The following is a 27738-nucleotide window of genomic DNA, read 5'->3' as shown; positions in this document are numbered from 1 at the left end:
GGAAGGAAGGAAGGAAGGAAGGAAGGAAGGAAGGAAGGAAGGAAGGAAGGAAGGAAGGCCCCAGCCACTTCTAAGGGAAGGGAAGGAGAGTAGGGAGGTGTGGGTGGAAAGGAGTGGGTGAGGGGTCTCCACAGCTGCTGCCTGTTCAGTCAGACTGTTGGCATGAGGGCAGATGTCAGGTGTCTGTGTCTGCCTTGGTGGATCAGGTAGCACCAGCAACCAGCGACCCTCACCCCAAGCCCTGAACAGCTGGCTAATCTTGAACCAGACGACACTAGTCCCCTTCCTAGAGAAGCCCAAAGGATGCTGCTTGTAAGAAACTCCGTTACTAGTTGGAATCGATCAGATTTTGAGGAAATGACAGTTAACCCAGACAAATCCCATTTATCCATCTCTTAAAGAGCAAGAAGGCAAGCAGTGGCTAGGCTAAACACACTGAAGTTTTTCTGTTTGTTTGGTTGTTTGTTTGGTTGGTTGGTTTTTGTTTCCCATCAATAAATAGATTCAAGGCTAGGGAGGTGTCTCCATGAATAAAGGTGCTTACCCTTTGGAAGCTTCATGACCTGAGCCTCAGGAACCCATGTGAAAGTGGAAGGAGAAAACAGCCCCCCGTAGAGCTTCCCTCTTGGCTTCCTAGGGCATATACCCCCATAGAACACACACTAATAAATAAACAGATCCAAAAGGCAAACTCGCTCGTCTTCTGGGTGACTTTCATCTGAGGTGCATTTTTAGCTCATATTCAAACGAAATAAAATTACTAGCCATCTTTCATCCAACTAATACCATTAAGGGCCAAATGTATTTATATTAAAACAGCATATGGACAGCTGGGAAGAAATAAGCACAGCCACAACTTCTGCTTTAAAAAAAACATAGCTTGCGTTCAACAAAGACAAGATAAACATGTTAAAAAGTCACCATGTGCAAAGAGGGAGATGGCTCAGAAAGTGAGTGAAGTATTTACAATGTAGGCACAAGGACCTGAGCTTAATCCCCAGAACCCCGCGCCCCCCCCCAAAAAAAGCCAGAATCTGTACTGGAGAGATGGCTCAGAGGTTAAGAGCACTTGTTGCTCTTCCAGAGGACCCAGGCTTGATTCTCAGCCTCTGCAAGACAGCTCACAACTGCCTGTGATCTGGCCTCCATGGCCACTGCATGCAGACCAAATGCCCATACACATAAAATAAAAATAAATACCTCTGCTGGGCGGTGGTGGCTCGCGCCTTTAATCTCAGCACTTGGGAAGCAGAGGCAGGTGGATCGCAGTGAGTTTGAGGCCAGTCTGGTTTACAAAGCAAGTTCCAGGATAGCCAGGACTATTGCACAGAGAAACCCTGTCTCGAAATACATTCACACATACATATATCTTTAAAACAAAAGACAGTGGCTTGGTGGTGCATGGCTGTTATCCGTGTCCTGGGGAGGTGGAGACAGTGGGTCCCTGGTGCTTGCTGGCCAACCAGCGTCATCAAATAAATGAGTCCTGGGCCAGGAGACCAAGCGGGTCTCAAAAAACAAGATGGACAGCTCCTGATAAGGATCTCTGAAGTTAACTTTGGGCTTCCACGTGCATTTGTGCGCACACACCCACACACTTGCATGCATGCATGCACACACACGTGCTCCCCCACACACACAAATTCACCCACAGGAGCACTCATCTCTCCCGATGTTCTCTGGAATGACCCAGGTGGCCCTAGTTCTCTGCCTCTGAGTTACAGAGCACACACGAGCCTCCCCCTCGATAGCACGAATGGAAATGCATTTTTTAAGAAGGGAGCGATTTGTCTTCCGATAGTATAATTAAAATCATTGGATTAATGCTGGCTTTTTATGTTTATGGTTGGTTAATTCGGTTAATTTGATCCTCCTGTCATTTTGATAAAGCCACATTTAGTGTTGCTTTTTACATGATAAATTGGTGCTGTACTTTAATGTATGTGACAATGAAATTATTGACTGTTCTCAGTCACTCAAAGATGGCCCTGGAAGAGAATGGCGTGGAAAGTATTACTTGTGCAGTAATTGCTTGCCCTCAGAGCTCCTAAATGGACGTGTAATAGAGCTAGTGATGTAGCTAGTATCCCTGAAAATGGGTTTTACAGCTACATAGTAATGCTAACAAACTGTTATTGTCTTAATACAATACTCAGGATAAGACACCAAACTATGTTAGAATTCTATTAGGTGGGAGCTGTCAAGAGGCTCTGCTTCCTGTTTCATCCCCTCTGAAATACAGTTCTGCATAGAGTTAGTATATTTATATTGAATTCCTTTATGTCCTATTTTATCTCATTTGATTCTCCCAGAGGACATTTTTGAACTGACAGAAAAAAAAAAAGCTACTGCATGGTGGCGTGTGCTTCATTTTTTTCATAAATATTTACAATCTACAATATTCTGGAGCACAATACCACAGAGGAGGGAAATGCCACAGGTAGTAAAGGAATTGTAACACCGTCTACTGATCCATCGGGGACAATGCTGGGAGTTTCGTGTTTGAAAGTGTCTCAAAAAACAGTGTTTAAAAGGTTTTTAAGAATTTGTTTTCAAGCCGGGCGATGGTGGCGCACGCCTTTAATCCCAGCACTCGGGAGGCAGAGGCAGGCGGATCTCTGTGAGTTCGAGACCAGCCTGGTCTACAGAGCTAGTTCCAGGACAGGCTCCAAAGCCACAGAGAAACCCTGTCTCGAAAAACAAAAAAACAAAACAAAACAAAAAGAATTTGTTTTCATCGTTGAAAGGCAGTAAGACGTGTTATTTCTTGCTTCCAGATAACAGAGGTGAATGTTTGACTTGTATAGTTCTGAAGCAACGAATTTCAAAAGAGAATTTTAACAGTATCAGGATTCTGGGTCCTTTGGCAAGATGATGTAGACACATGAACAGACGCCACCTGGGACATGATGGTTGCAGTGACTTTATCCAGCCTCCACCCTTCCCCTCTCCTGCCGCCAGTCTTCTCCAAAGCCCTCAGCTGAGGATACTGAGGATGTAGTTCATTGGTGGAGCAGTTGCCTAGTATTGCCAGTTGTCTGAGTCTGTACACACACACACACACACACGTAGACAAAACACCCATACACATAGAAAAATTTCGTTTGAAAAAGTAACAAAGAAGAAATGATAAATGCCTTTTGGAAGAAGTGTAACTTTTCTTCTTCCTCCTCCTCCTCTTCTGTTTATCACATGCCTATTTGTGTGCTGGAAATGACAGAGGTTAAAACTAGGTTGTCAGGCTTTGTGGCACGCACTTCCAGCCGCTGAGCCATCTCTCAGGCGCCCAGTTTTTTTTAGAGGCACACTGTTAGGTAGCCCAGGCTGGCCCAGAACTCACTATGGGGCCTACAATGATGATGAATTCCTGATCCTCCTGCCTCCACCTCCTAATGCTGGCATAACAGTATTTCTGGTTGGTGAACCCAGCTTGGAAGGGTCATTGTCGTTTAAGAATTTCGCAGATCTCATGGGCAAATCAGCTTTAGAAATGAATGTGTTGGTGAAGAAGCTGAGCTCAGCTGTCTTCCGAGTGGACGGTGACTTCATGTGAAAAGAGTGAGATTATTTTTATTTATTTATTTGTTGGTTGGTTGATTGATTGTTTTTTCGAGACATGGCTTCACTGCATAGCCCTGGCTGTTTCAACTTGTTCTGTAGATCAGACTAGCCACGAACTCACAGAGAGCCATTCTTCTCGGCCTTCCGAGTGCTGGGACTAAAGGTGTGTGCCAACTCTATCCTGCTTAATTTTTTTATTTTATGCGATTATAATATAATTATGTCATTTCCACCCTTCCCTTTCCTCCCTCCCAACCCTTCCAATTACTCCTCACCTTGTTCTCTTCCAAATTCATGGCCTCATTCTCTTTAACTATTGTGGATGTATGTATGTGTTTGCGTGCATATTCCTAAATGCATAAAGACTCAGTCTATATAATGTCTCTTATGTGTATGTTTTCAGGGCCGACCATTTAGTATTGGATAACCAACTGTTGGACTCTTCCCTGGGGAGCCCCATTTCTTCTGCTCTAACCATCCCTGAGTTGCCTGTGGTTTTTTTATGTAGGGTTGAAGCCTCGTGAGATTTCCCCTTCTGTTTTGGGATGTCTGTTGGTGTTGTCCTTGTTTAGGTCACGTTAGTTAGTCATGCTGATGAGACTTCATAGGCATAATGTTTATAGGAGACACACTCCCTGATCCTCTGACTCCCACACTCCGTCTACCCCCTCCTCCACAATAATCCCTTAGCCTTAGATGCAGGAATCGTTTGGTTGGTTGGTTGGTTTTGGTTTTTGAGACAGGGTTTATCTGTGTGTAGCCTGGAATTCGATGTGTAGACCAGGCTGGTCTTGAACTCACAGAGATCCGCCTGCCTCTGACTGGGAGTGCTGGGATTAAAGGTGTGCACCACCACCTGCCAGGTCAGGAACTGTAGTTAGAGATGTGTCCATTGGAACTCAGATCCACAGCCTTCACTTTTGTTGGCTGTTGTTTTCTGGAATGATTCTTGTTTGTTGCTCCTTGGTGAGGTTTTTTGGGGTTTTTTTTTTTTTTGTTTGTTTGTTTTTGTTTTTTTGAGGATTCTCCACACTGACTACACAAGGTTTAATTGAGATCCAAGTTACAGTACTGCAGACAGTGAGGGCAATGTTAATACCATAGTTTGTGTATTAAATAAGGTGTCTTTAAAACAGAAACCCACATATAACAAAGCCGTGGAGCTGGGGTGCTGTTCAGTGGGCTGGTGCTCACTTAGCACATCTGGAACCCTGGCTTCTAGCCTTAGCACACTGAACAAGATATAACTACAGATTGTCATCTTACAGATGGGATATGCTCCTATGGCCCTACAGTAAGTTGAAGATAGCCCAAGTAGGTGCTTGTCATCGTACAGATGGCTTATGTTCCAGTAGCTCTATAATAAGCTGAAGATATGAAAGTCCTTGAATTCAGCTACACTCTCCAGAACGCCATTTCAGCAGCATGGAATCAGAACAGTGCTGTTTCCTCCTCCCCTGTGACCACAGGGCAAGCTGGGAACCGTAGTACGCTACAGTCCAGCAACACAAACAAACATCCAACTGCGTCATCGCTTGCCTGTAAGATTAAAATGCCAAGTTGAAGGTACGATTCCTACCAAATGCATCTGTCCAGCTGTCATACCTCTGTCAAGTCAAAAAATAAACAAACAAAAAAACAGACGAGGCATGTCTATACGTGTTTAAGCTGGTAGGCAATGAGACAGACACAGAAATCCAAGACTTCCATAACTTCCAGAGGTCCCAGTGAGGCCACTATTGCAGGAGAAATGCCTGATGGATCTATTTATTGAGTGGTTGAATCAGCCTGTGTGCCCTAGCCACAGTGAGTGACTGATGAGGCACGTGCAGCTGTTGGGTGCTGCACAAGCGCTCGAGAGGTGGAATGGGACTGGACACGGCCAGCCTCGTGTGTTGACTTTCGTCTGGCAGTTTTATTTACAGCAGTGGTTCCTGACCATCCTAATGTTGTGACCCTTTAATACAGTTCCTCACGTTGTGGTGATTCCCCAATCATAAAATTATTTCATTGAGCTGGGCGGTGGTGGCACACGCCTTTAATCCCAGCACTCGGGAGGCAGAGGCAGGCGGATCTCTGTGAGTTCGAGACCAACCTGGTCTACAAGAGCTAGTTCCAGGACAGGCTCCAAAACCACAGTGAAACCCTGTCTTGAAAAAGCAAAAAAAAAAAAATTATTTCATTGCTACTTCATAACTGTAATTTTGCTACTATTATCATTCATAATGTAAATGTCTGATATGTGGGAAATCTGATATGCAAGCCCTGTGGGGGTTGAGACCCACAGGTTGAGAACCTCTGGTTTACAGCAACCATCAAGAACCCCACTTGGCCACAATCAAGTGTCATCAGAAGGAAGACATTGAGGACTCTATCAGTAGCATCCTTGCTGCCCAAGCATAAGGACCTGAGTTACGACTCTAGCACTTGAAAAACCAGGCATAGTGGTATATGCTGATAATCCCAGCACTGGGGAAGTGGAGCCGGGCGGACCCCTGGGGCTCATCCACCAGCTAGTCTGACTTTATCAGTGAGCTCCGGTTCAGTGAGAGACCCTGTCTCAAAAAATGCGGTGGAGAGTAATAAAGGAAGATGACCAGTGTTGACCTTTGCTCTCCACATGCACGTAACACACACACTTGTACACAGTTACACACAGTTGCACACCCTTACACACAAAAGAGAAGGGAAGAGAGAGACAGAGAAAGAGCGAGAGAGAGAGTCTGAAAACCCCAGCCATTATGAGCTGGTAGTGATTGGGCCCAACAGAGATCAAACGCTCCCCTGCTTTCCCAGAATGCTGCAGTGAGGGAGGGGGAAGCTCACTGAGGGCCCCAGAGCTAGTTCTGGTAGTTACTACCTTTACTGTGGTTCCTTTACAGACAGGGACATAGAAATTCCACAGTATCTGTATGGTTTCCTGCTCAATAACAACCCGTAAGACCGTGTCTCATTGATGCCCTGATGACACAGATTGTACCACAAATGTCAGTTCTAGACATCACAAAAAATGTCTCAAAACAAAGGTTCGCCGTAAAGTCCCTGAAATATGGCAGTTAGTGGACCACGCCAGCGAGAGTCTATCACCTGTATTCAAGGGAGGGCTGCAATTTATTATCTGTCCTTAGTTGTCTACAAAATCTAATTGCCCTTCTGGGCCCCAGACCAGACTCTAGAACAGCAGACTCCCAGCTCCCCTTCCCAGCATGCCCCAGTGATGATCTTCAAGCGTCTGAGGAGGTATTTCCTGGTTCCTTATGGGTACACTTAGAGCTAGCCTGGTCAACGGGCCATTGTAATGAGATCATACGCCTTGGGTCCTTCAGCTGCGGACCAACTAGATGAACTGCAGGTCAGGGCTTTCTTGAAGTTCGTTAAGGGATGCCATGTGCAGCCTGGGATATGGGACCCCCGGGGGGACCCTGGGAGGTCCATATCATCGCACAGTGAGCTCCAGCCAGCCAGTGTTTTCCACTCAAACTTGTAAATAAACAGCATAGATTGTCATCCATGAGCTCTGCCTGATGGGAGCCACACTGTGAGCAGAGCAGGCGGTAAAGAAGGGTAAACATTAACCAGTACTCAGATGGGCTTGGACCCTCCCACTGAGGGAGTCTTTCTTCCTAGACCAGAGATTCTCAACCCTCCTAAAGCTGCGATCCTTTAATGTAGTCTTTGTCTTGTGTTGATTCCCCAACCATAACATTATTTTCATTGCTATGTCATAACTGTAACGTCGCTACTGCTAGGAGTCATACTGTGACTATCTGTGTTTTTCCAGTGGTCTTTTGGGGGCAGTCACAACCTACAGGGTGAGAACAGCTGCTGTATACAGTAGACCCACCCCAGACTCAAGTTCATAAGCTGTGGATACAAAACTCATTCAAACTTTGAACTCCTCCCTCTTCCAAGACAGAGTGGAGTAAAGAAACCTGGGGAAGGAGGAATCTAGGGTGATTTCTCTGTAGAGTACAAACAGAGCACAGATACACCTAGGTGGTCCCAGGGTTTAGAGGCTCTCCAGTGGTAGGGAGGTGAGAGGCTTCCTTTCCTGGTGGACTTGGGACCCTTTCAGCTCCCAGCAGCCCTCTTCACTTCACCTATGGGTTCTAGCAATGGGCAAGGTGTCTTAGCCCTAGAAAATTCCAGGGACCCTGCAGGTGAGCACCTGGCTGCTTGAAGGCCAGGCTGGCCTCGAACTCGATCCACCTTCCTCTATCTCCCTAAGTACTGGGATTAAAGGCGTGTGATGCCACCACCCATGAAGTGGTCATTTCCCAGATAGACCTCACCTGGCCCTGCTTCCCCAGCTCTGGGCCAGGCTGTCAGCAACAAGAAGCCTGAAGCTGCAGAAGGAAGTCTTGCATTTAGAGCCTTTAGAAACCCACAGCCAGTGTTCCTGGGCCATCTCACCTTGATTTTCCTTACCCAGCTAATTTGTCTTTGTGAGTATTTTAAGCACCCCTAAAGTCACTCGCTGCTATTACCGTCCTAATTTCTAATTTTAGGTAATTTTCGGGCAGGGTCTGACTTGTCTTAATTCATACTGGGGAGTCCCGGGGTAGTGTTATTTCTCAAGCCTAACTGTCCTGGTTTGTGTTAGAAGTGTGTGTGTGTGTGTGTGTGTGTGTGTGTGTGTGTGTGTGTGTGTGTATGGTGTGTTTTGTGTGTGAGGGAGGGGGTGTTCCTGTCTGTTTGGCACACAACATATCCACAGGATGTGTTTACCCTGTGGTGGGCCTTTCAGGTGGTTTCCTTGACAACCACATTTACTAACTCTTGGGGGCAGGGCGGGGGGGGGGCTCCTGTAACAGTGACTAAAAAGCGTGTAATTGGCTTAGTGGGCTCACTGTGCATCTTTGTAAACCTGAATTGACCCTGAACTGATTGGAGGGGTTTAGTTCTGTTTAGTGGTTTGTGTGTTTGTTGTGTGGAGGGCTGTTTTTTGTTTTTATTTTATTTTATTTTATTTTATTTTATTTTATTTTATTTTATTTTATTGAGACAGGGTCTCATGGAGCCCAGACCAACTTTGAATTCCATAATATTTATATGTATGTGTATCTATACATCTATACATATACATACACACAGGCACATGCACGCACACACACACATGAATAAAGCTGGGCTTAAATTCCTAATCCTCCTGCTCTCTCTCCAGTGAGCTGGCAATACATGTATGCACCTCCACCATCAACCTCTCCGAACCCTTTAGAACTGACCTCATCTAGAGGTTAAGCTTCTTGAGCAAAAACAATTTGAAGGTATATTTTAGAAAACTTAGAAGGTGTGAAAGAAAGACGCTAAGGCTCGCGAGACACCTTCCCTGCTGGACAAAGAAGCCCCAGCCGCTGGAGCTGATGGCTCAGGGATACACAAAGCCTCCTGCTCCCCCTCGGGGCTCTTTCCTCTCCACTGCGAGGCACGCGCGTTTGACCACCACCCGCTGACTTAACACTTGCTCAGTGAGGTGACAGGAACATTTGACATTGCTGAGAGTTCCTCAGCTCCTAGGACAATGCTAGTGATAGCGGGTGCTCCCTGCATTTCCCGGCCCTGACCCCTCCTCCTCAACTCGTTTGATGTTGGGACTTCCTGTCTGCAGTTCTGGCTTCCCCGGGGACAGAGGGCATTCACAAGACAGGTGTGAGGGCAGCAGCTTGAGACAGCATGAACACAGAAGTCATGGACATTTTCAACACGCGACATAGTCCTATCCCTGTGGCCTACCTTCAGAGATAATATCCCAGGGCCATTAATGCTTGTATTCCACTGAGGAAGGAATAGTGACATCTTTTGGTGGCAAAATGACACAGAAAACAGAAAATCAGTACCGACACATAAACATTTAAAGACAATGCAGGTGAATTAACGTAATATATCACCCCCAACCCACTTCATTCACTTCAGAGCACGATGCTTGAGTTAAGCGTTACGGCAAGCGCCTATCATCCAAGCCATGGGGAGGCAGAAGCAGGAAGATCGTGAGTTTGAGGTTAGCTTGGACTCTATAGAAAACCCCAGGCCAGCCTGTGATATCTATGGAGTGTATTACTCGCATGTATGTCTGTGTATCATGGTATCATGTCCATACACAGTACCCACAGAGGCTAGAAGAGGATGTTGGATCCTCTGGAATTGGAATTACATACAGCTGTTTGCTACCCTAACAGCTGGAAATTGAACCTAGGTCCTAGGAGAGAGAGCAGCCAAGTGCTCTTAACCACTGATACATTGTGTAGGTGTAGTGGATCACACCTATAATCCTAGCATTTGGAAAGCTAAGGCAGGAGGATTACCTCAAGGCCAGCCTGAGCTACTTAGTGAGTTCTAGGTCAGCCTAGACTTCATGATAAGACCTGTTCTACAAAACAAAGGCCTAACTCCATAAGTCTTTAAAATGGTTTTGACAATCTTAGGATGGGTTGTGATCATATTTGCTCCATTGCTGTCGGTCATCCCCCCTCCCATTTCTTAAACCCGTTCTCCTTCCCCACTAACCTCCTGTCATCTCCACATTTAGGAGGTGGAGGCAGTAGAATGAGGAATTCACAGCCAATCTTGAATATTTGAGCATCTGTATTTAATAAGAAGAACTTAATCGTGCCTGCAAAATCCCTTTTTTATTCTGAGCAACCTCCACAGGTTCTGGGGACAAGGAAATGACATCTTGCCCACAGCCCTGCACGACTGGGCAAAGGAGCATGACTTCTGCCTCTAACGACAGCTTTGTTTGGCCTCTGCAGCTCAGGGCGGCCCTGTGGGGAGGGATGCTTGTGTGGGGACTGCAGATGCCCTTCAGAGGCCCTGTCCAACTCATGCCTTCAGCTTGTTCTGCTGGAAGCCAGGGTGACATGTCACAATGTGTCCTACGGTCCCACTAATATGCCCCCGATGTTCCCAGCCACCTTCAATCCCTGCCTTCTTTCCTTTCTAGGATTGTGTAAGTGCCAGGAAGCCACTGTGTCAGCAAGCTGAGAGGGAAACTGAGGCAAGATGTCAGGCCGGAGTGGGAAGAAGAAAATGTCCAAGCTGTCCCGGTCAGCCAGGGCCGGTGTCATCTTTCCAGTAGGTCGGTTGATGCGTTACCTGAAAAAAGGGACATTCAAGTACCGGATCAGCGTTGGTGCTCCTGTCTACATGGCCGCCGTCATTGAGTACCTGGCAGGTAATTCCAGCCTGTAGGGGGCCTCACACTCAGGTCCCCACCCTGTGGGGACCTTCACATTTGGGTAGGATGCTACGGTTCACCCATTGCCTGGCTCAAAGATACTGAGGGTGATGATGGGACTTTTTCTGGTCTGCTTGGCCGAGGTCAACTTCTGAAGGCTTTGGGGAAGGAGACAGGGCTTTGGAAAGTCGGTCCATATAGGACAGAGAGCCCACATTTAAGCTGCTCTTCTATACCTGTCAAGCAAAGTGTGGCTTACATTAGCAAATGCTATAGGTGACTATTTAAGCTCCCAAAGAAAAGTGCAGAGAGGATTCTGGGAAAGGGAGGGAGAGGGGGCTCTTCACTTTGCAACAGTTTGCTCATTAGATCCTGGAGGGCAAGGGTTGCTTGTTTGGTTGGTTGGTTTTTGGTTGGTTGGTTTGGTATATTTAAAGTAGAAGAGCTGGGAAGATGGCTCTGTTGGTAACCGCTTGCCATACATTCATGAGTACCTGAGTTTGTTCCCAGAACTTATGTAAAAACTGGCACAGTGCCACACACTTGAAATCCTGGCACTGGAGAGGTGTAAACAGGTGTATGTATCCTTGGGGCTTGCTGGCTAGCCAGCCTTGCCAGTCAGTAAGCTCCAGGTCCCAGTGAGAGAACCTGTCCCCAAAATGAGGTGGCTATCCTCTGAGGAATGACATTTGAGACTGACCTTTGACCCTGCACACACACACACAAGAACACAATCTCAGATCACCATGTTTGTGTAGTGAGTGCTGGACCTATTGAGCCATGTCCCCAGCCCTAAGAAGAGAGGCTTCGGTTTTGAACCAGGGTCTCTCTTGCTCAGGCTGGCCTGTACTTCACTAACTCACCAAGCTGGCTTCACATGCCATTCAATTCTCCTGCCTCAGATTCCTCAGTGCTGGCGTCACAGGTGTGTGCCGCTCCATCTGGCAGGTGACATGATTGATGCACTTCTTACTTAATCCCACTTGACATTTATGTTGTCCTTGTATTAAACCTAAACAAAATTGAACAATGGCACTATTGCTTTTTAAGAAATATATATGGGGGCTGGAGAGATGGCTCAGTGGTTAAGAGCATTGCCTGCTCTTCCAAAGGTCCTGAGTTCAATTCCCAGCAACCACATGGTGGCTCACAACCATCTGTAACGAGGTCTGGTGCCCTCTTCTGGCCTGCAGGCATACACACAGACAGAATATTGTATACATGATAAATAAATAAATATTTAAAAAAACAAAAAAAAAAGAAATATATATGGGACTGGAGAGATGGCTCAGCAGTTAAGAGCTGTTCTTCCAGAGGTCCTGAGTTCAATTCCCAGCAACCACATGGTGGCTCACAGCCATCTGTAATGAGATCTGGTGCCCTCTTCTGGCCTGCAGGTATATATGTATACATAATACATAATAAATAAATTTAAAAAAATAAAATATAGAGCCGGGCGATGGTGGCGCACGCCTTTAATCCCAGCACTCGGGAGGCAGAGACAGGCGGATCACTGTGAGTTCGAGACCAGCCTGGTCTACAGAGCTAGTTCCAGGACAGGCTCCAAAGCCACAGAGAAACCCTGTCTCGAAAAACCAAAAAAAAAAAAAAAATAAAAAAAAAAAAATATAAATTTTTTTTTAAAAAGAAAGCCGAGTGTCACCTGAAGCCTCATGCCAGATAATCTATTAAGGCATTAATTTCAAAATATCTCTCCCCTCTGTCCAATGGGTGTGTTCATACTTCTTACACTACACTGCCCCAATCTTTAATTCAGCAAATGACATAATGGGGCTGAAGAGATAAATGGCTCACACTTTGCAAGCGTAAGGATCTGAGTTAGTATCCCAATACCTGTACAAAATCCATGCATGGCTTGTCACCCCAGCACTGGGAGGAAGAGAGGCAGGCATAACCCCAAGGCTCACTGGCCAGTCAGTCTAGCCAAAAGAGCAAGCTCTCATTTTAGTGAGATACTCTCAAAGCATATGGTGTAAAAGAAATAAATAAAATAAAATAAAATAGAGGATGATCCTGATGTCAGCCTCTGGCCTCCACACACGTGCATGCGTGCGTGCACACACACACTCACTACGGTCACTGTGTCAGTGAACTGTGAGCAAACTTGCTAGCCATTGCTGAATATTCCGGGAAAGGCATGAGAAGAATGTGCAGCTCGTTAGTGCTTCCCATTCTGGAAATGCCATATAAATATTTAACTCTGGCGTTTGCTTTATTCTAATGGTTTTGTTAATCACCTCTGCCTGGCAGATATGGCGTACTTGCGCCAAGTTTCCACTGTTGCCGTCGATTGTTTTGGAGGCTGGCAACTTTGTGGGCTACTCTGTTTGACATTAGGTTGATTGTGAAGGCACGTGAGGGATCCCCTGTTCATTGCAGGCCTGAGTATTTATGGTGTTATGCTAGCAGAATCCTTCAAACCACAGAGGCTCGTCTGCACACCTCCACACAGAACATTTGTGCAAACGCATGCGCCCTTCCCTTGTCAGTGAGATGTGATGGCCCACTGGCCCCAGATTTCTAGTAAATAAGTTTCTCATTACAATTCACTCTTTCATTTTTCGTTTTCTCTGTTTGTTTGTTTGTTTGTTTGTTTGTTTGTTTGAGTCTCACTGTGTAACCCAGGCTGACCTGGAATTTGGGCTCCTTCTGCATAGTCACCCAAGGGCTGGGATTTGTAAACAGGCACACAAAACTTATTCATACTTTAAAAAAAAAAGATTGGGTTTTCTGTTTTTATTCATGTATGCATCTGTGACTATATCGCATATATGAGTGTATCCCACAGGGGGGCCAGAAGAGGGTGCTAGATCCTGGAGTTATAGGAGATTGTGAGCCACCCTACCTGACAGGGATTCTAGGAACTGAACATAGGTCCTCTGGAAAAGCAACCAGGACTCCTAACTTCTGAGCCATCTTGCCAGCCCCTCAGAAACACTTTTTAAAGCAAACAAATCATCTCTCCACAACTGAAGAGAAAGTCTAATAAAACTCTAATTAAAAATAAAAAAAATCGAAAAATCCAAAATAAAAATAAAACAAATCGTTACAGTAACAGTGATACTATAATGATAAAGGTGACAAAGAAAGAAAAGTTGCAAAATGAGACAGAAAGTCAGGCATGATGGCGCACACCTTTAATCCCAGCACCCAGGAGGCAGAGGCAGGCAGATCTCTGTGAGTTCGAGGCCAGCATAGTCTACAAGAGCTAGTTCTAGAATGGCCAAGGCTACACAGAGACACCCTCTCTCAATAAATAAATAAATAAATAAATAAATAAATAAATAAATAAATAAATAAATAAGAAATTTTAAGTTCCCCTTGTAATTTCAGCGGAAATCCTAGAGTTGGCTGGCAATGCTGCGAGGGACAACAAGAAGGCCAGGATAGCCCCCAGACACATCCTGCTGGCCGTCGCCAACGATGAGGAGCTCAACCAGGTAGGGCTGCGCCCTCGGCTCAGCTGGGTGGGGCGTGTGTTGCCAGGTACGTTCCTGGGTGGACCCAGTCAGCCTTCAATCATTCCTGTGATAGTTCCTAGCCTCACCTGTGCACTTGTGCGTGCACATACACACACACACACACACACACACACACACACACACACACACACACACACCAGAACGAGGTAAAGAAGAACAACTCTTGATGGCTGTGCATTCATAGTCAAGATGAAATCCACTCTCAAACAGACTCTGCCGTGCTTTCAAGACTTTGTCTCATCATTAAATACAAGTTGTTGATACACGTACTATACCTGGCCATTTCTTGACTCCATCCCTGTGGATTTTCATTGGGATCTGAGCAGGAGACTCCTTATTTATGTATTAGAACTGATTGCCTTCACCGTCAAGTGAATGCCTTCCTCCTCAACAGTAGGCAAGCAGGTGGGTAAATAGCACGAGAATTTTTATTTATATTCTGAGTTCATTCTTCTCAAACTAAAGAATATCAGAGTTGCCAATCCATCATACATGGATCATTCCCCCCCCAAAAAATGTAGTAAAAATCAATCGCTAGAAAAATGAGAAAAAAAAGTCATGCTCCCGAAAATCCACAAGCCCTTTTGTTCGAATCAGTAGTGCTGTAGCAACTACCCATTTGCTGTAGACATTTCTAGACTCTCAAAGTGCTGGTGCTCTGGTCACATATGGGTGACTAGTGGTTCAGAGATGAGCTATGGGTTCACACCACCCTCTGGTTTAAAATCTGCAGAGCATATAATTGTTGGTTGATTATTCCAGATCTTATTCTGTGACTTGCTGTATAGCTGGGTAGCTGGCCCCTGACAGCCTCCTCTCCTTCTCCTTTTCTTGATCCTTTCTCTTTTTCTCCTTCTATTTATACTCTCTACCTGTCAGCCCTACCTATCCTTCTGCTGCCTGGCTATTGGCCATTCAGCTCTTTATTAGCCCACTCTGGTGTTTTAGAGAGGCAAAGGAACACAGCTTCACAGAGCTAAACAAATTCAACATAAAGAACGCAATATGTCTTTGCATCGTTAAACAAACATTCCCGGCATAAACAGATGTAACCCATCTATAACTAATCTTCCACAAGAGTTGCCATCTGAGATTCCAGAGCCCTGGGCATCGTCCCAATTTCAGCTTCTCTGAACCTTTCATTTTGCCTTGTTTGCTTTCTGTGCAACACCGCAGACCACCTGAGGCCTACTGAGAAACGCTTTGCACGTGCAGGACGAGAAAGCCGTAGCTGCGTGGTAATTGGCTTTATTAGCTAAGCAGAAGCCAGTCTCAAGTCTTGTCTGGCCAGTGCTGAGACCCCCGTTAGCCAGCACAGACCTGACCAGCCCTTTGCACCTCTCTCTCAGCTGTTGAAAGGAGTGACCATCGCCAGTGGGGGTGTCCTGCCGAGGATTCACCCTGAACTGCTGGCTAAAAAACGAGGGACCAAAGGAAAGTCAGAAACGATCCTCTCCCCACCCCCAGAGAAAAGAGGAAGGAAGGCCGCATCAGGCAAGAAGGGGGGTAAGAAATCCAAGGCCGCCAAGCCACGGACGTCCAAGAAGGTGAGTCACAGAGTATTTCAGCTGCCAGGTATTACCACTACCGTAGGTACGCTGCTTCTTCATGGAAATCGAACCCCTAAGGGACGAGATTAGGAGGTGGGGTCTTTGAGCAGTGGTGACATCCTGGGAACCCATCCTTCCCGTGCAAGATTAATCTCTGTCTTAGCTCCCTTTCCCACTGCTGAGATAAAATACCCCACCAAAGCAACTTTATGGAGAAGTTTATTCTGGCTGATAGTTCAAGATATAATCCACTAAGGGGTGGGATGAGTCAGGGTGGCAGGAGTTTGGAGCTGGACACAGTGGCGCACACCTTTAATCCCAGCACTGGAGAGGCAGAGGCAGGTGGATCTCTGAGTTCAAAGACAGCCTGGTCAGAGGGAGTTCCAGGACATCCAGGGCTATGCAGGAGTTTGAAGTCGCTAGTCCACATCCACAGACAGGCAACAGAAACCATAAATGAATACTCAGCTCCCTTTTTCTATTTGATGCAGTCCAGGATCCCTGCTAGGGAGTGGTGCTGCCCACAGTGGGCAGTATTAATGACAATTTTAAAATATCCCTCATAGACATGCAGAGTCCCGTGGGATTAAAGGTGTGCACCACCACCGTCCAGTTCCTCGGATCCCCTCTTCCTGCCTGCATCAGTCAGTTGTTATTGCTATGACAAAATAGCTGAGCTATTCAACTTCTGGGGAAGAAAGGTTCGCTCTGACTCGTGGTGTCACAGGCATCAAGTTCATATTCACTTGGCCCTGATACTCTGGACCTAGATCCAGACAGAACATCTTGGCAATGGTGTATGGAGGAACAGAACTGCTCATTGCACGATAGCCAGGAAGTTGTAAGAGGAGAAACCAGCGCCCCAGCATCTGTTTCCAGGGCACCCAATAGACGATCTGACTTACTTCCACTATGCCCTATCACCTCCCAGTGGTACCACAGGGAAGGTAGAAGATGGGAGATGGGGAGGGGGCAGAGAGGGACCAGGAGTATAGCTCAGTAGCAGAGAACACATGATACCCACAGTCATTGCAAAACAAATCATCCAGAATTTACCTCCTGACCACTTCCCTCCACACCGAAGTGGATGGCCGCCATGAAAATACCATCCTGAAGTCGCCGAGAGGCCTCTCCAGACTGTTTCTCATCTTTCCCTCTGGTTTTTACCCACAGTCCAAACCAAAGGACAGCGATAAGGAAGGAACATCAAATTCCACTTCAGAAGATGGGCCGGGGGACGGTTTCACCATCCTGTCTTCCAAGAGCCTCGTTCTGGGGCAGAAGGTAATAGCTGCAGTGAGCCTTTCTGTATATCCCACTGTTCACGGGCCACCATGCCTCCTTCGTCCTTCCTCCCTTCTACCCTGCTCTTGAATTATCCATTTTTAAAGGGAAATCCAAGTGACGTAGGCTTTTCTAGAGCAAACTAGGCCTTCGGTGCTGAGAACTTGTGCTGGTCAACCCAAGGTCAGCTAAAGTCATCCTAGAGAATCTGATCGATAGGATGACATTCCTGGTTCTGCTGGGAAATCCCCAAGCCCCAATTATGTCTGTACCCAATGAGGAAAAATCCATTGCTAACTCCCAGCCAGGATCGAAGAGGCCCAGCTTCCATGATTAAATATCATTTGACAGAGGGAGAGAATAGCAATACATGTTTCTTGAATATGCTGGGTGCTAGGAATGAGTTATTTGTCAATAATTCAGTCTGCCTGCCTTCCTGAGCTGCAGAAAAAAATAAAATAAAAACATAACAGGATGGATTCCAGCAACATCTCAGCGACCTGCCAGACACGAAAATAATTCATCTCTATGTGCGACAAATTCACTGAGCAGACAGTTTATCTCCCAAGTCAGCCGGGGCTGGAACAAGACACACAGGGAAGTAGCCAGTGAGTCGGAGCGCTGGCTTTCTGGTTGCTGCCTGTTCTCAGCCAGCCGAACAAGTGTATCTCCATCCAGACAGTCGGAGATCACAAGATCTCTGGGGAGCAGAGACATAGCAGGTTCCTTATTCGTTTCTGATGCAAAGAAAACTGAGATGCAAGGAGGTGGGATGTATGTCCCCTCCAGAGCCCTGAACTTTTCCCCCAACCGTATTTAGAGAATCAGAAAATTCCCACTCATGCGAGGAAAGCAGTGAGAAACACTCTTCCTCCTGCTCTGCCAAAACCACACAAGACAGCCCCAAGGATGTGGTACTCGGGCTGAGGGTGTAGCTTGGAATGGAACGCTCACCTGGCATACACAAGGCCTTGAGTGCATCCATAGCACAAAAGGACTGGGGAGGAGGCATTGTCACAGATGAGGGCAGGGTGGGAACCCAGAGTCTACTCGCCCCATCCCGCATGACCTCCCCAAATGTTCTGTACTCTCTCAGGGGTGAGAAGAAAACGGGCCTCAGGCTGCTTCCCACACACAGCCTCTGGGAGGATGTGTCCATGGAGACCAAGGCCACGGGGTTAGGAACGAAAGACACAAAAGTGATGAGGGAAGGAGAGAGGAAAGGGGAGCCCATTTCTGTTCCTGACAGTGGAGTCTGGCTTTTTGCATTCTGCTAGTCTCAAGAGCTCCCGAACTCAAAGGGATCTGTCCAAAAGCAAACACCCGGATGCCTGGCATGGCAGCTCAGGCCTTCAATCCCAGCAGTAAGAGGTGGGGGCAAGAATCGACTTGATCTCAAGACCAGCCTCAGCTACCTAAGGCCCTGTCTCAAAAACAAACAAGTACCTGGGAATTTGAGCCCCTGTGCTGACCCTCAGCCTGAATAGTTGAGGAAAATAAAATGATTTTCAGTGGGAGTTGATCTCTGTCTTCTCTTCCTATTGCAGCTATCCCTGACCCAAAGTGACATCAGCCATATTGGCTCTATGAGGGTGGAGGGCATCGTCCACCCAACCACAGCCGAAATCGACCTCAAGGAAGAGATAGGTAAGGTCCGGGGTTTGGAGAGGGGTCATGGACTGTGTCATCCTCTGTCTGAGATCCCATGTGGAAATGTCTCTCTCTCTCTGTGGGATAAAATGGTCTCACCAGAGAGGAGCAGGCTTTGCTTGGAATCTACACAAATTTTGTCAAGTTTTTCTTAGGGTGCTATATGGAGACAGACAGTTTGTGTACAACTTGACGACATTTTCTCTAAGTGACCGAGCTCAGCAGGTTCGAGTCCTTGCCTAGCGTGCACAGAGTTCTGGGCTCAGTCCTTAGCACACCATGAACTGAGTGTTCTGTATCACATGTGTAGTAGCGGCATTCAGAAGGTGAAGGCAGATGCAGCAGAAATTCAAAATTGTCCTTGACCCCATAGGGAGTTTGAGGCTAGCCTAAGCTACGTGAGACCTTGTCTCAAAGCGTGGGTGAAGACCCCTATGCAGCCAGCACATTGGTGAGTGGACCCTTCCGGCCCCATTCCTGATCCTGATTTCCTCTAGAGGAAAGTGGTCTTCTAACAGCGCAGAAGTGCTTGGTTTGGTTTGAGTTTTGTTTAAATGGCCCTACATGCTCTTCGTGCCTGGCTCCCTTAGCGCAACTTAGCATCTGCAGAATCCACCCAAGCTACTAACTGTGTTTGTTTATTTTCTTGGCTGTGTGGTATTTCACTGTATGAGTGTGCCACAGCGTGGGTTCCATTCTGCACTGATGACAGCACCTAGGTTATTTTCACGCTGGGCCATCCTGAGCGCTGCTGCTCAAAACATGGTTGCACAAGCTTTGGATTGAACTTGACATGCGTTTTAAGTTCACATGTCGAGAATGCTATGGGTGAAGAGGAAAGAGACAGAGACATGGGAACTAGCGGGTACACCGCTGTAATTTCTGCCCTCAGAAAGCAGACAGAAGGGTTATGATCTCCCCCCAAAAAAGATAAAGGGCATGTAGAAAGGACTAAGCAAAGCAGAGGCAGGTGGATCTCTGTGAATTCAAGGCCAGCCTGGTTTACAAAGTGAGTTCCAGGACAGGCTCCAAAGCTACAGAGAAACCCTGTCTCAAAGGAGGGGCGGGGGGGACTAAGCAATCATAAGGCTGCATTTATTGTGCCAACCCCATGAGTTGAGGAGGAAGCTGTAAGCAGTGAGGTAAAGGGGCTGAGAAGGGGGGCTGACAAACTGTCAAAGGCATGAGAAACAACAGCACACATCGTGGCCTCTCTCCGGTTCATTTGTTGCCACGTTGCCCATTTTCAAATACAAAACTGTTTTAAACACTCCATTGAAAGGCTAAATGGGGTGGGAAAAAAAGGCCTCGACCCTAGGATCCAGGGCTGGCCCTGGGGTGAGTGGTTCGAAGCCATTGCTAGCAGCTCAGCCCGAGGTGGTGGCCCCAGACTGCTGGGCTCACTGTGTCTCTGGCACCAGAGGCCACTTGCTATGCTTGAAAGTCAGTGGGGTGGCACTGGGCGATAACAGAACTACAAAAACAGTCCTGTTTCTTCCCCTGTGTGCATGCCACAGACCCTCACGTTGCCTTCCCCCTTAAGAAGGTTCTCCCCAGTGTGGAAGAGCTCCCCCTAGTGGCCGAATCTCAGGCTCTGATTTTGGGAATGCTCTCCCCGCTGTGGAAGGGTTCTCCCTAGTGGCCGAATCTTCAGCTCTGTTTAGCTTGATGTCTTTTCTGTGCACACAAAGCAAGATCCTGTTTCAGACATCCTCATAATTCTGCATCTTTATGTCCAAGACATCAAAAGAGATGCTTCTCTGTTTTGAAGTAGGGTGGGGTGAACTGCACTGTTGCAGAAGCAAAAAGTCAAGTTTGGACCCCACTGGTACACCCTATGGCTGACCTCGTGGCCGTCAGAGGAGGTGAGATGGGATGAGAGACAGGCAGACAGGCGAGAGAACAACCTCTGAGTCACCTTGGTCTCTCTCCAGGCACTTACAGATTGTTCTAGCTGTGTGACTTCGGGTGTGTTTCCTAACCTCCCTGAACCTCAGTTTCCTCATCCGTAAGTGAGGATACAGTCTGAAGACCAGATGGCACAGGGCTAGATAAAAGACCGGCTCACGCCCACTCTGTAACAGACAGATCTTTATTGTTGCTGCATCACTAGGAGACGTGCCGTCACATGCCCACCCTGTACCACCAGCATGCAAGCCAGTTATCCTGTCCAGCCCAGGCCCTGATTTGTTTATTTTTCTTTTTAATCTTGTGCTAGGGGATTCAAGTGTAGCTTGGTGGTAGAACCTGTGCTTAATTTGCACGAAACCCTAGAGTCAGTCTGCAGCACAAAAATTAGAATGTAGAGCCGGGCGGTGGTGGCGCACGCCTTTAATCCCAGCACTCGGGAGGCGGAGGCAGGCGGATCTCTGGGAGTTCGAGACCAGCCTGGTCTACAAGAGCTAGTTCCAGGACAGGCTCCAAAAAACCATAGAGAAACCCTGTCTCTAAAAACCAAAATAAATAAATAAATAAATAAATAAATAAATAAATAAATAAATAAATAAATAAAATGTAAAGACATTCACTACCAAGCCTAATGACCCGAATTTGGTCCCTGGGAGCCATATGGTAGAAGAGAACTAACTCACCCAAGTTGTCCTTTGACCTATACACTCACGTGGACCCATGCGCACGCGCGCGCACACATGCACACAAGCGCGCGCACACACACACACAATGAAAGGGGAAAGCAAGTCTCTTAACCCATGGCCTCTCCTACTCCCATACCTTTTTGCAGTTTATTTGCTGAGAAGCAAGACCAGTTTTCTCCTAGTCTGGATTCTGTTGTCTGCAGTATCACTAAACACGTTTCTGCCTGCTTATCTGTTTAAATCAATGGTAGATCTGGAGACTTCAAGATATTCAGGCTTGAGAAATAGGGTCTTGGGCAGTTCTCAACCTGTGGGTAGAGACCCTTTTGGGGGTAGAATGACCCTTTCACAGGGGTCGCCTGAGACCATCGGAAAACACGGATACTTACATTATGATTAATAACAGTAGCAAAATGACAGTTATGAAATAGCCATGAAAATAATGTTATGGTTGGGAGTCACCACGACATGAGGAACCATATTAAAGGGTCGCAACGTTAGGAAGATTGAGAATTGCTGTATAGGGGCATGACCCTATCTCAGAGTGTTTGCTGGGTTCAGTGCCCAGCACTAAAAAACAACTGGACGAGAGTCCATGGCCAGTGATACACCAGTGTTTCCTTAGATTTCCTTTCATGAGGATTCAGCTCTCATGATATCCCTTCAACTTTACACACTTGGCAGTGGTTGAGAATTGGTGTAATTCTTACACAGATGTGAGCCACCATGGCCCGTTTATTCTGTGAATCTAGCACGAGCCGTGTTGGGTTGGCATGTGAAAGGTTTGGATTTGGGATTTTCCAGATTGGGTGTTCTGCCTTGCTGGGACGTGGTTCAGTGGCAGATTATTTGCTCAGGTTGTTGGGGGGGGGGTGGTGTCTTAGATTCCATGCTGGGCAACACAAGAAAAAAGAGACGTGTGTGTGTGTGTGTGTCCGTGTCCGTGTGTCCTTTAACAAGGATTGTCATCCTTTAGTCTGACCTCTGCGCGGTGCCTCCAGTGACCACTGGCAAACCAGGGTAACAAATGGGACATGGCACCTTTGGTTAAGACTTTCCTGACATACTAACAAGCCCAGCAATATGACTCTGTTGAAAAGTCGTTCACCACAGCCCCCATTGTTCTTTGTAGGTAAAGCCTTGGAAAAGGCAGGGGGTAAAGAGTTCTTGGAAACAGTAAAGGAGCTTCGCAAATCCCAAGGCCCTTTGGAAGTGGCAGAAGGTAAGTGTTAGACTGGCTACGTCTCAGCCTGACTCAACCCCTTCCTTACAGTCTCCAGCCTCCCACACCCATACATGGTCACTGCATACAACAGAAAATGTCATCCCTAAAACCCACGTTAAAAAGCCAGGCACTGGGCTGGAGAGATGGCTCAGTGGTTAAGAGCATCGTCTGCTCTTCCAAAGGTCCTGAGTTTGATTTCCAGCAACCACATGGTGGCTCACAACCATCTGTAATGGGGTCTGGTGCCCTCTTCCGGTCTGCAGGCATACACACAGATGAAATATTGTATACATAATAAATAAATAAATAAAAAGCCAGGCACTGTATAGTGTTCTGCCTGCATGTATCCCTGCAGGCCAGAAGAAGGCACCAGATCTCATTACAGATGGTTGTGTGTGAACCTTTTCAAAGATACTAAAACGAGTGGAAAATGTTTACCTCTTAGAATTGGTAAAAGGACCTAATTACAGTCCAGGCCTTTACACAGCTATCCCTGCCAGACCCTGCTGGGGGTCCACGTGCCCCGTGCATGTTCTCCAAGCCAGACCAGCCCAAGCTGAGCCTTTCCACATGCTCTGTGCTGTAGATGTCAGTGTAGCCCTGAAAGAAGAGATTTATAGCCAAGCCAGGAGCCCAGGGTCACATGGTGCATCTCTTACCAGGCTGCCCAGATGCATGGCAGAGGCTCAGAAAAGATGGCCAAAGGAATTGGGAGTGAAGGACACAACCAAACATGGGGACAGAAAAGTCACTTCTGATGATTGATGGCCACAGGGACTTCCCTCAAACTCCTCAGTAGCCATGCTTCTCACCAGGCCTGTCAATAACAGGGGCCATGTTTAGGGGAATAAAAATTCTTTTAAAAGAGAGAGGGAAAGGATGTGGTAGTTTACAACACCCCACACACACACATAAAATCATGGGGAGTAGCTATTAGGATACGTGACTTGGTTGGAGAAGGTATGACCTTGCTGAAGGAAGTGTGTCACTGTGGACATGGGCTTTGATATCTCATATATGCTCAAGCCACACTCAGTGTCTCAGACCACTTCCTGTTGCCTGCTAGATCAAGATGTAGCTCCTTCTCCACTCTCAGCTCCAGCACCATTTCTGCCTCCATGCTGTCATGTCGCACCATGATAATAATGGACTGAATCTCTGAAACCGTAAGCCAGCTAATTAAATGTTTTCTTTATAAGAGTTGCTGTGGTCATGGTGTCTGTCTCTTCACAGCAATAGAAACTCTAAGGGTGGGAGGGAAGGAGGGAGGGAGGGAGGAAGGGAAGGAAGGAGCTAGAGAGATGGCTTGGTGGTTAAGAGCACTGATTGCTCTTGCAGAGGAATTGTTCAATTCCCAGCACCCACATGGCAACTCACAACTGTCTATAACTTCAGATCCGGGGGATCTGATGCCATCTTCTGGTCTCTAAAGGCAGTGCAGACATAGATGTAGGCAAAACATCCTTACACATAAAATAAAATAATATTTTAAAGAGAAAGAAAGGAAGGAGGGCCTAGAGAGATGACTCAGCAGTTAAATGCACTGGCTGCTCTTCCAGAAGACCTGGGTTTAGTTCCCAGCACCCACATGGTGGCTCACAGCCATATTTAACTCCAGGCCCGGGGATTTGCCCTTTTCTGGTCTAATTGGGCACTGTATACATACAATACACAGACATGCATGCAGGCAAATACCCATCCCTATAAAAACATTTTTTAATTAAACCTTGTCAGGTGGTGGTGGTACACACTTTTAATCCCAGCACTTGGGTGGCAGAGGCAGGCAAATCTCTGAGTTGTAGGACAGCCTGGTCTATAGAGTGAGTTCCAAGACAGCCCGGGCTACACAGAGAAACACTGTCTTGAAAAACTTAAAAAAAAAAAAAGCCAGGCACTGTGCCACACACCTTTAACCCTGGTGTCATGGCAAGTCAACAAAACTAACCAGTATGGTAACCTTGGCAGTCCATCTCCAGTATCCTTAACTGCAGTCACAAAGTACCCTTGGCCATGTCAGGGAACCCTGGGATTCAGACATTTAGAATGGCCGTTACTCGACCTCCCACAGCCCCAGATGTGATTCTGATATGTTCCTGTCGCTAGGATCCACTGAGGTGGTTCCTGACTTGGGGCCTGGGGACAGGTCACCAGCTATGATAAACTTGTCTCATCAACACCCAGACTAGGGTTTCTGACCAGAGCTCTGCATCCTGAGACACTCTCCTCACGGTGGCAGGGAGGGGTCCAGCCACCCGCACTTTCACTTCCTCGTCCTCCAGGATCTCACAGGATTACCTGTGAGGCCCAGGATCGTCACCCAGCTTTAAGGTGGGACTCGGGAAATAACCTCCGGCCTTTCCCTTTCCTGTGTCCCAGCTGCCGTCAGCCAATCCAGTGGACTCGCAGCCAAATTTGTCATCCACTGTCACATCCCCCAGTGGGGCTCCGACAAATGTGAAGAGCAGCTGGAAGAGACCATCAAAAACTGCCTGTCCGCCGCCGAGGACAAGAAGCTCAAGTCCGTCGCCTTCCCGCCTTTCCCCAGTGGCAGGTAGGACACCGTTTCTTAGTTGACGTCCCCAGCCTTTCTGTTCCAACAAACCGGCTACTCGCCAACATGGCCACATTCCGTCAGCCCATTCTAGAAGACACAGCCAGGGCCTGTCCGCACAGCCAGCAGTTTCGATAGACAACAGAGAAAGAAGCCCAATTTCCTACCTTTCAAACAGAGACAAGTCCCTGGCCTGGGATGGCAAATCTCCATAGCCTAGGGCCAGCACTCCTGCCTTGTGGATATCAATGCCCAGAACTGAAAGACACCATGGGTGAAGGCAGGTAGCATTTTAGTTTTATATATGCGTGTGGGTACACATGTGTGTCATATGTGTATGTGTGTGTGGAGACCAGTGTCATTCCTCAAGCGACTAACACTCTTGTTGCTGTGATAACACATTCTATCCTGAAGTAACTTAGGGGCACAAAGTTTATTTGCCTTATACTTCCCGGTCACAGTCCATGTCGAAGTCAGGCAGGAACTAAAGGCAAGAGTTTGATAAAGAAACCTTGGGCAAATGCTGCTTGCTGGCTCACTCCCTGGCTTCTACTTAGATAGCTCTTTTCATACAACCCAAGATCATCTGCCAATGGAATGGTGTTGCCCACAGTGGGCTGGGCCCTTCCATATCAATCATCAATCAAGACAGTCCCTCCCAGACATGGCCACAGGCCAATCTGATCTGGGAAATTCATCAACTGAGGTTTCTCCTCTCAGATGACTAAGATACCCATCTTGTTTTTGTTTTGAGAAAGGGCCTTACTATGTCTCTTGGCTAGCCTGGAACTCACAATGTAAATTATTAGACTAGTCTTAAACTCAGAGAGATCTGTCTACCTGTATCCTGAGTGCTGACTGTATTACCACACCCCACCACCTTGAGTTTTTGTTGCTGTTGTTTTGGTTTAAGGACTTTTATTTATTTATTTATTTATTTATTTATTTATTTATTTATTTTGCTTCTTTGTTTGAGATAGGGTCTGGCCTGGAGGTCAGTGGCCCATGCCTTTAATTCCAGATCTCTGTGTTTGAAGTCAGCCTAGTCTACGGAGTAAGTTCTAGGACAGCCAGGACCACACAGAGAAACCCTGTCTTGAAAAACCAAAACCAAAAAGAAAAAAGGGGGGTGGGGGGGAGTTTCATTATGTAACCTTGACTGCCCTGGAACTCACTGTGTAGATCAGGCTGGCCTTGAACTCACAGAGATCTGCCTGCCTCTGCCTCTCACAGTAAAAGTATGTGCTGCCTTGGTGGGCTTACCACCTTTTTTTAAAAATGCTCTCTCATTGGTTTTGAGTTAACCAATCAGGTTAGGCTGACTGGCCAGCCAGTCTCAGGGATCTACCTGTCTTTGGGGTTACAGACATTATCACCATGCCCAGCCACCTCGTTGTATTTGCTCTGAGAAACTCAGGTCACATGCTTGTGTGGCAAGCCCTTTCCCCACTAAGCCATCCCTGCATCATGCCCCATGTTTGTTTCAGACACTTGCCTGCTTTATGTGGTACTGGGGGACCTAACCCAGCATGTTAGGCACAAACATTGACCAATTGAGCCCCAGCAATTATGAAAGACCTTTGTCGGATAATCTGGTTTGAAGGAGAAAAAAAAAAAGTTTGCTTTTTGAAGACATGGTCTTATAAATGTGAAATCAATAGAGTTTATTCTTGAGCCGGCTGACACAGATTCAAATTTGGGACATCCTTTACGTACCAGCTCTGTGACCTTGACTGAAAGTATGTAGCATTCTTTCATATGTGGTTAGTATGTAGCAGGGACATCTCCACCAACCCGTGTCCTCCCCTGGACTTGTGCCAGTGACTTGTGAACTGGCCCTGTGCTTGGTGAGTTCCACACCATACAAACAAGGGTCCAGGGCTGGAATGAGAAGAAACTGTTATTAGGGTGTGGTGGTCCATCCTTTTAATTCGTGCACTCTGGAAGGCAGAAGCAGGCAGATCTCCGAGTTCATGGGCAGCCTGGTCTGCACAGTGAGTTCCAGGCTAGCCAGGGATACCTAGTGAGACCCTGTCAAAACAAGAACAAAAAGAAACCAACGTCCCTCTCCACAAGCTAAGAAAGAACTACAGCAGTGGGTCCAGGAACCGAAATGACACGGGCTCTTCTTTCGTTTGGTCATAGAAACTGCTTTCCCAAACAGACGGCCGCCCAGGTGACCCTCAAGGCCATCTCAGCCCACTTTGACGACTCGAGCGGGTCCTCGCTGAAGAATGTGTACTTTCTGCTGTTTGACAGCGAGAGCATCGGCATCTACGTACAGGAGATGGCCAAACTGGACACCAAGTAGCTCTCCGGTGGGGAGAGTCAGGGTCACGTCTCCAGAGCGGGGGTTTTATTTTTTAAAAGGATTGAGGACGGGTGACGTGGCAGGAGAGCGGAGGGCGGCTGAGAGGGGAGCAGAGGCAGCGGAACAGGGCCTGACTGCCTGGGGAAGGGACCCAGTGCATTTTATATTCTCTTTACAAAGGGCCTCTTCCGAAATTAACCAGGTCTCCACCAAGGGTTTTTTTCCATGTGTTTTCTTCCTGTTGTTTTAGAACTTTTTTTAAAAAAACAAACATAAAAATAGACCTTGTTTAGATTTATAGCATTGACTTTCTCTCTCTCTCTCTCTCTCTCTCT

At 47.0% G+C, this 27738-nt stretch overlaps 1 protein-coding gene across 1 annotated transcript in view; it reads left to right on the top strand.

Moving 5' to 3' along the window:
- LOC101981935 (core histone macro-H2A.2) overlaps positions 1–27727 on the top strand; it is a 35757-nt gene extending 8030 nt beyond the window's left edge. The window contains exons 2-9 of the mRNA XM_005360098.3: positions 10502–10732; positions 14090–14196; positions 15588–15785; positions 16962–17072; positions 18620–18719; positions 22449–22538; positions 24918–25092; positions 27238–27727. Coding sequence (XP_005360155.1) covers positions 10561–10732; positions 14090–14196; positions 15588–15785; positions 16962–17072; positions 18620–18719; positions 22449–22538; positions 24918–25092; positions 27238–27403 — 1119 coding nt within the window. The 5' untranslated portion in view covers positions 10502–10560 and the 3' untranslated portion in view covers positions 27404–27727. The remainder of the gene's footprint in view (positions 1–10501; positions 10733–14089; positions 14197–15587; positions 15786–16961; positions 17073–18619; positions 18720–22448; positions 22539–24917; positions 25093–27237) is intronic.
- Positions 27728–27738: the final 11 nt, after the last annotated feature.

The sequence above is a fragment of the Microtus ochrogaster genome, linkage group LG2 (genome assembly GCF_000317375.1).
Source record: "Microtus ochrogaster isolate Prairie Vole_2 linkage group LG2, MicOch1.0, whole genome shotgun sequence".
Classification (NCBI taxonomy): Eukaryota; Metazoa; Chordata; class Mammalia; order Rodentia; family Cricetidae; genus Microtus; species Microtus ochrogaster.
The sequence above is the reverse complement of the archived record's forward strand: the minus strand, read 5'-3'. Positions and strand labels throughout refer to the sequence as shown.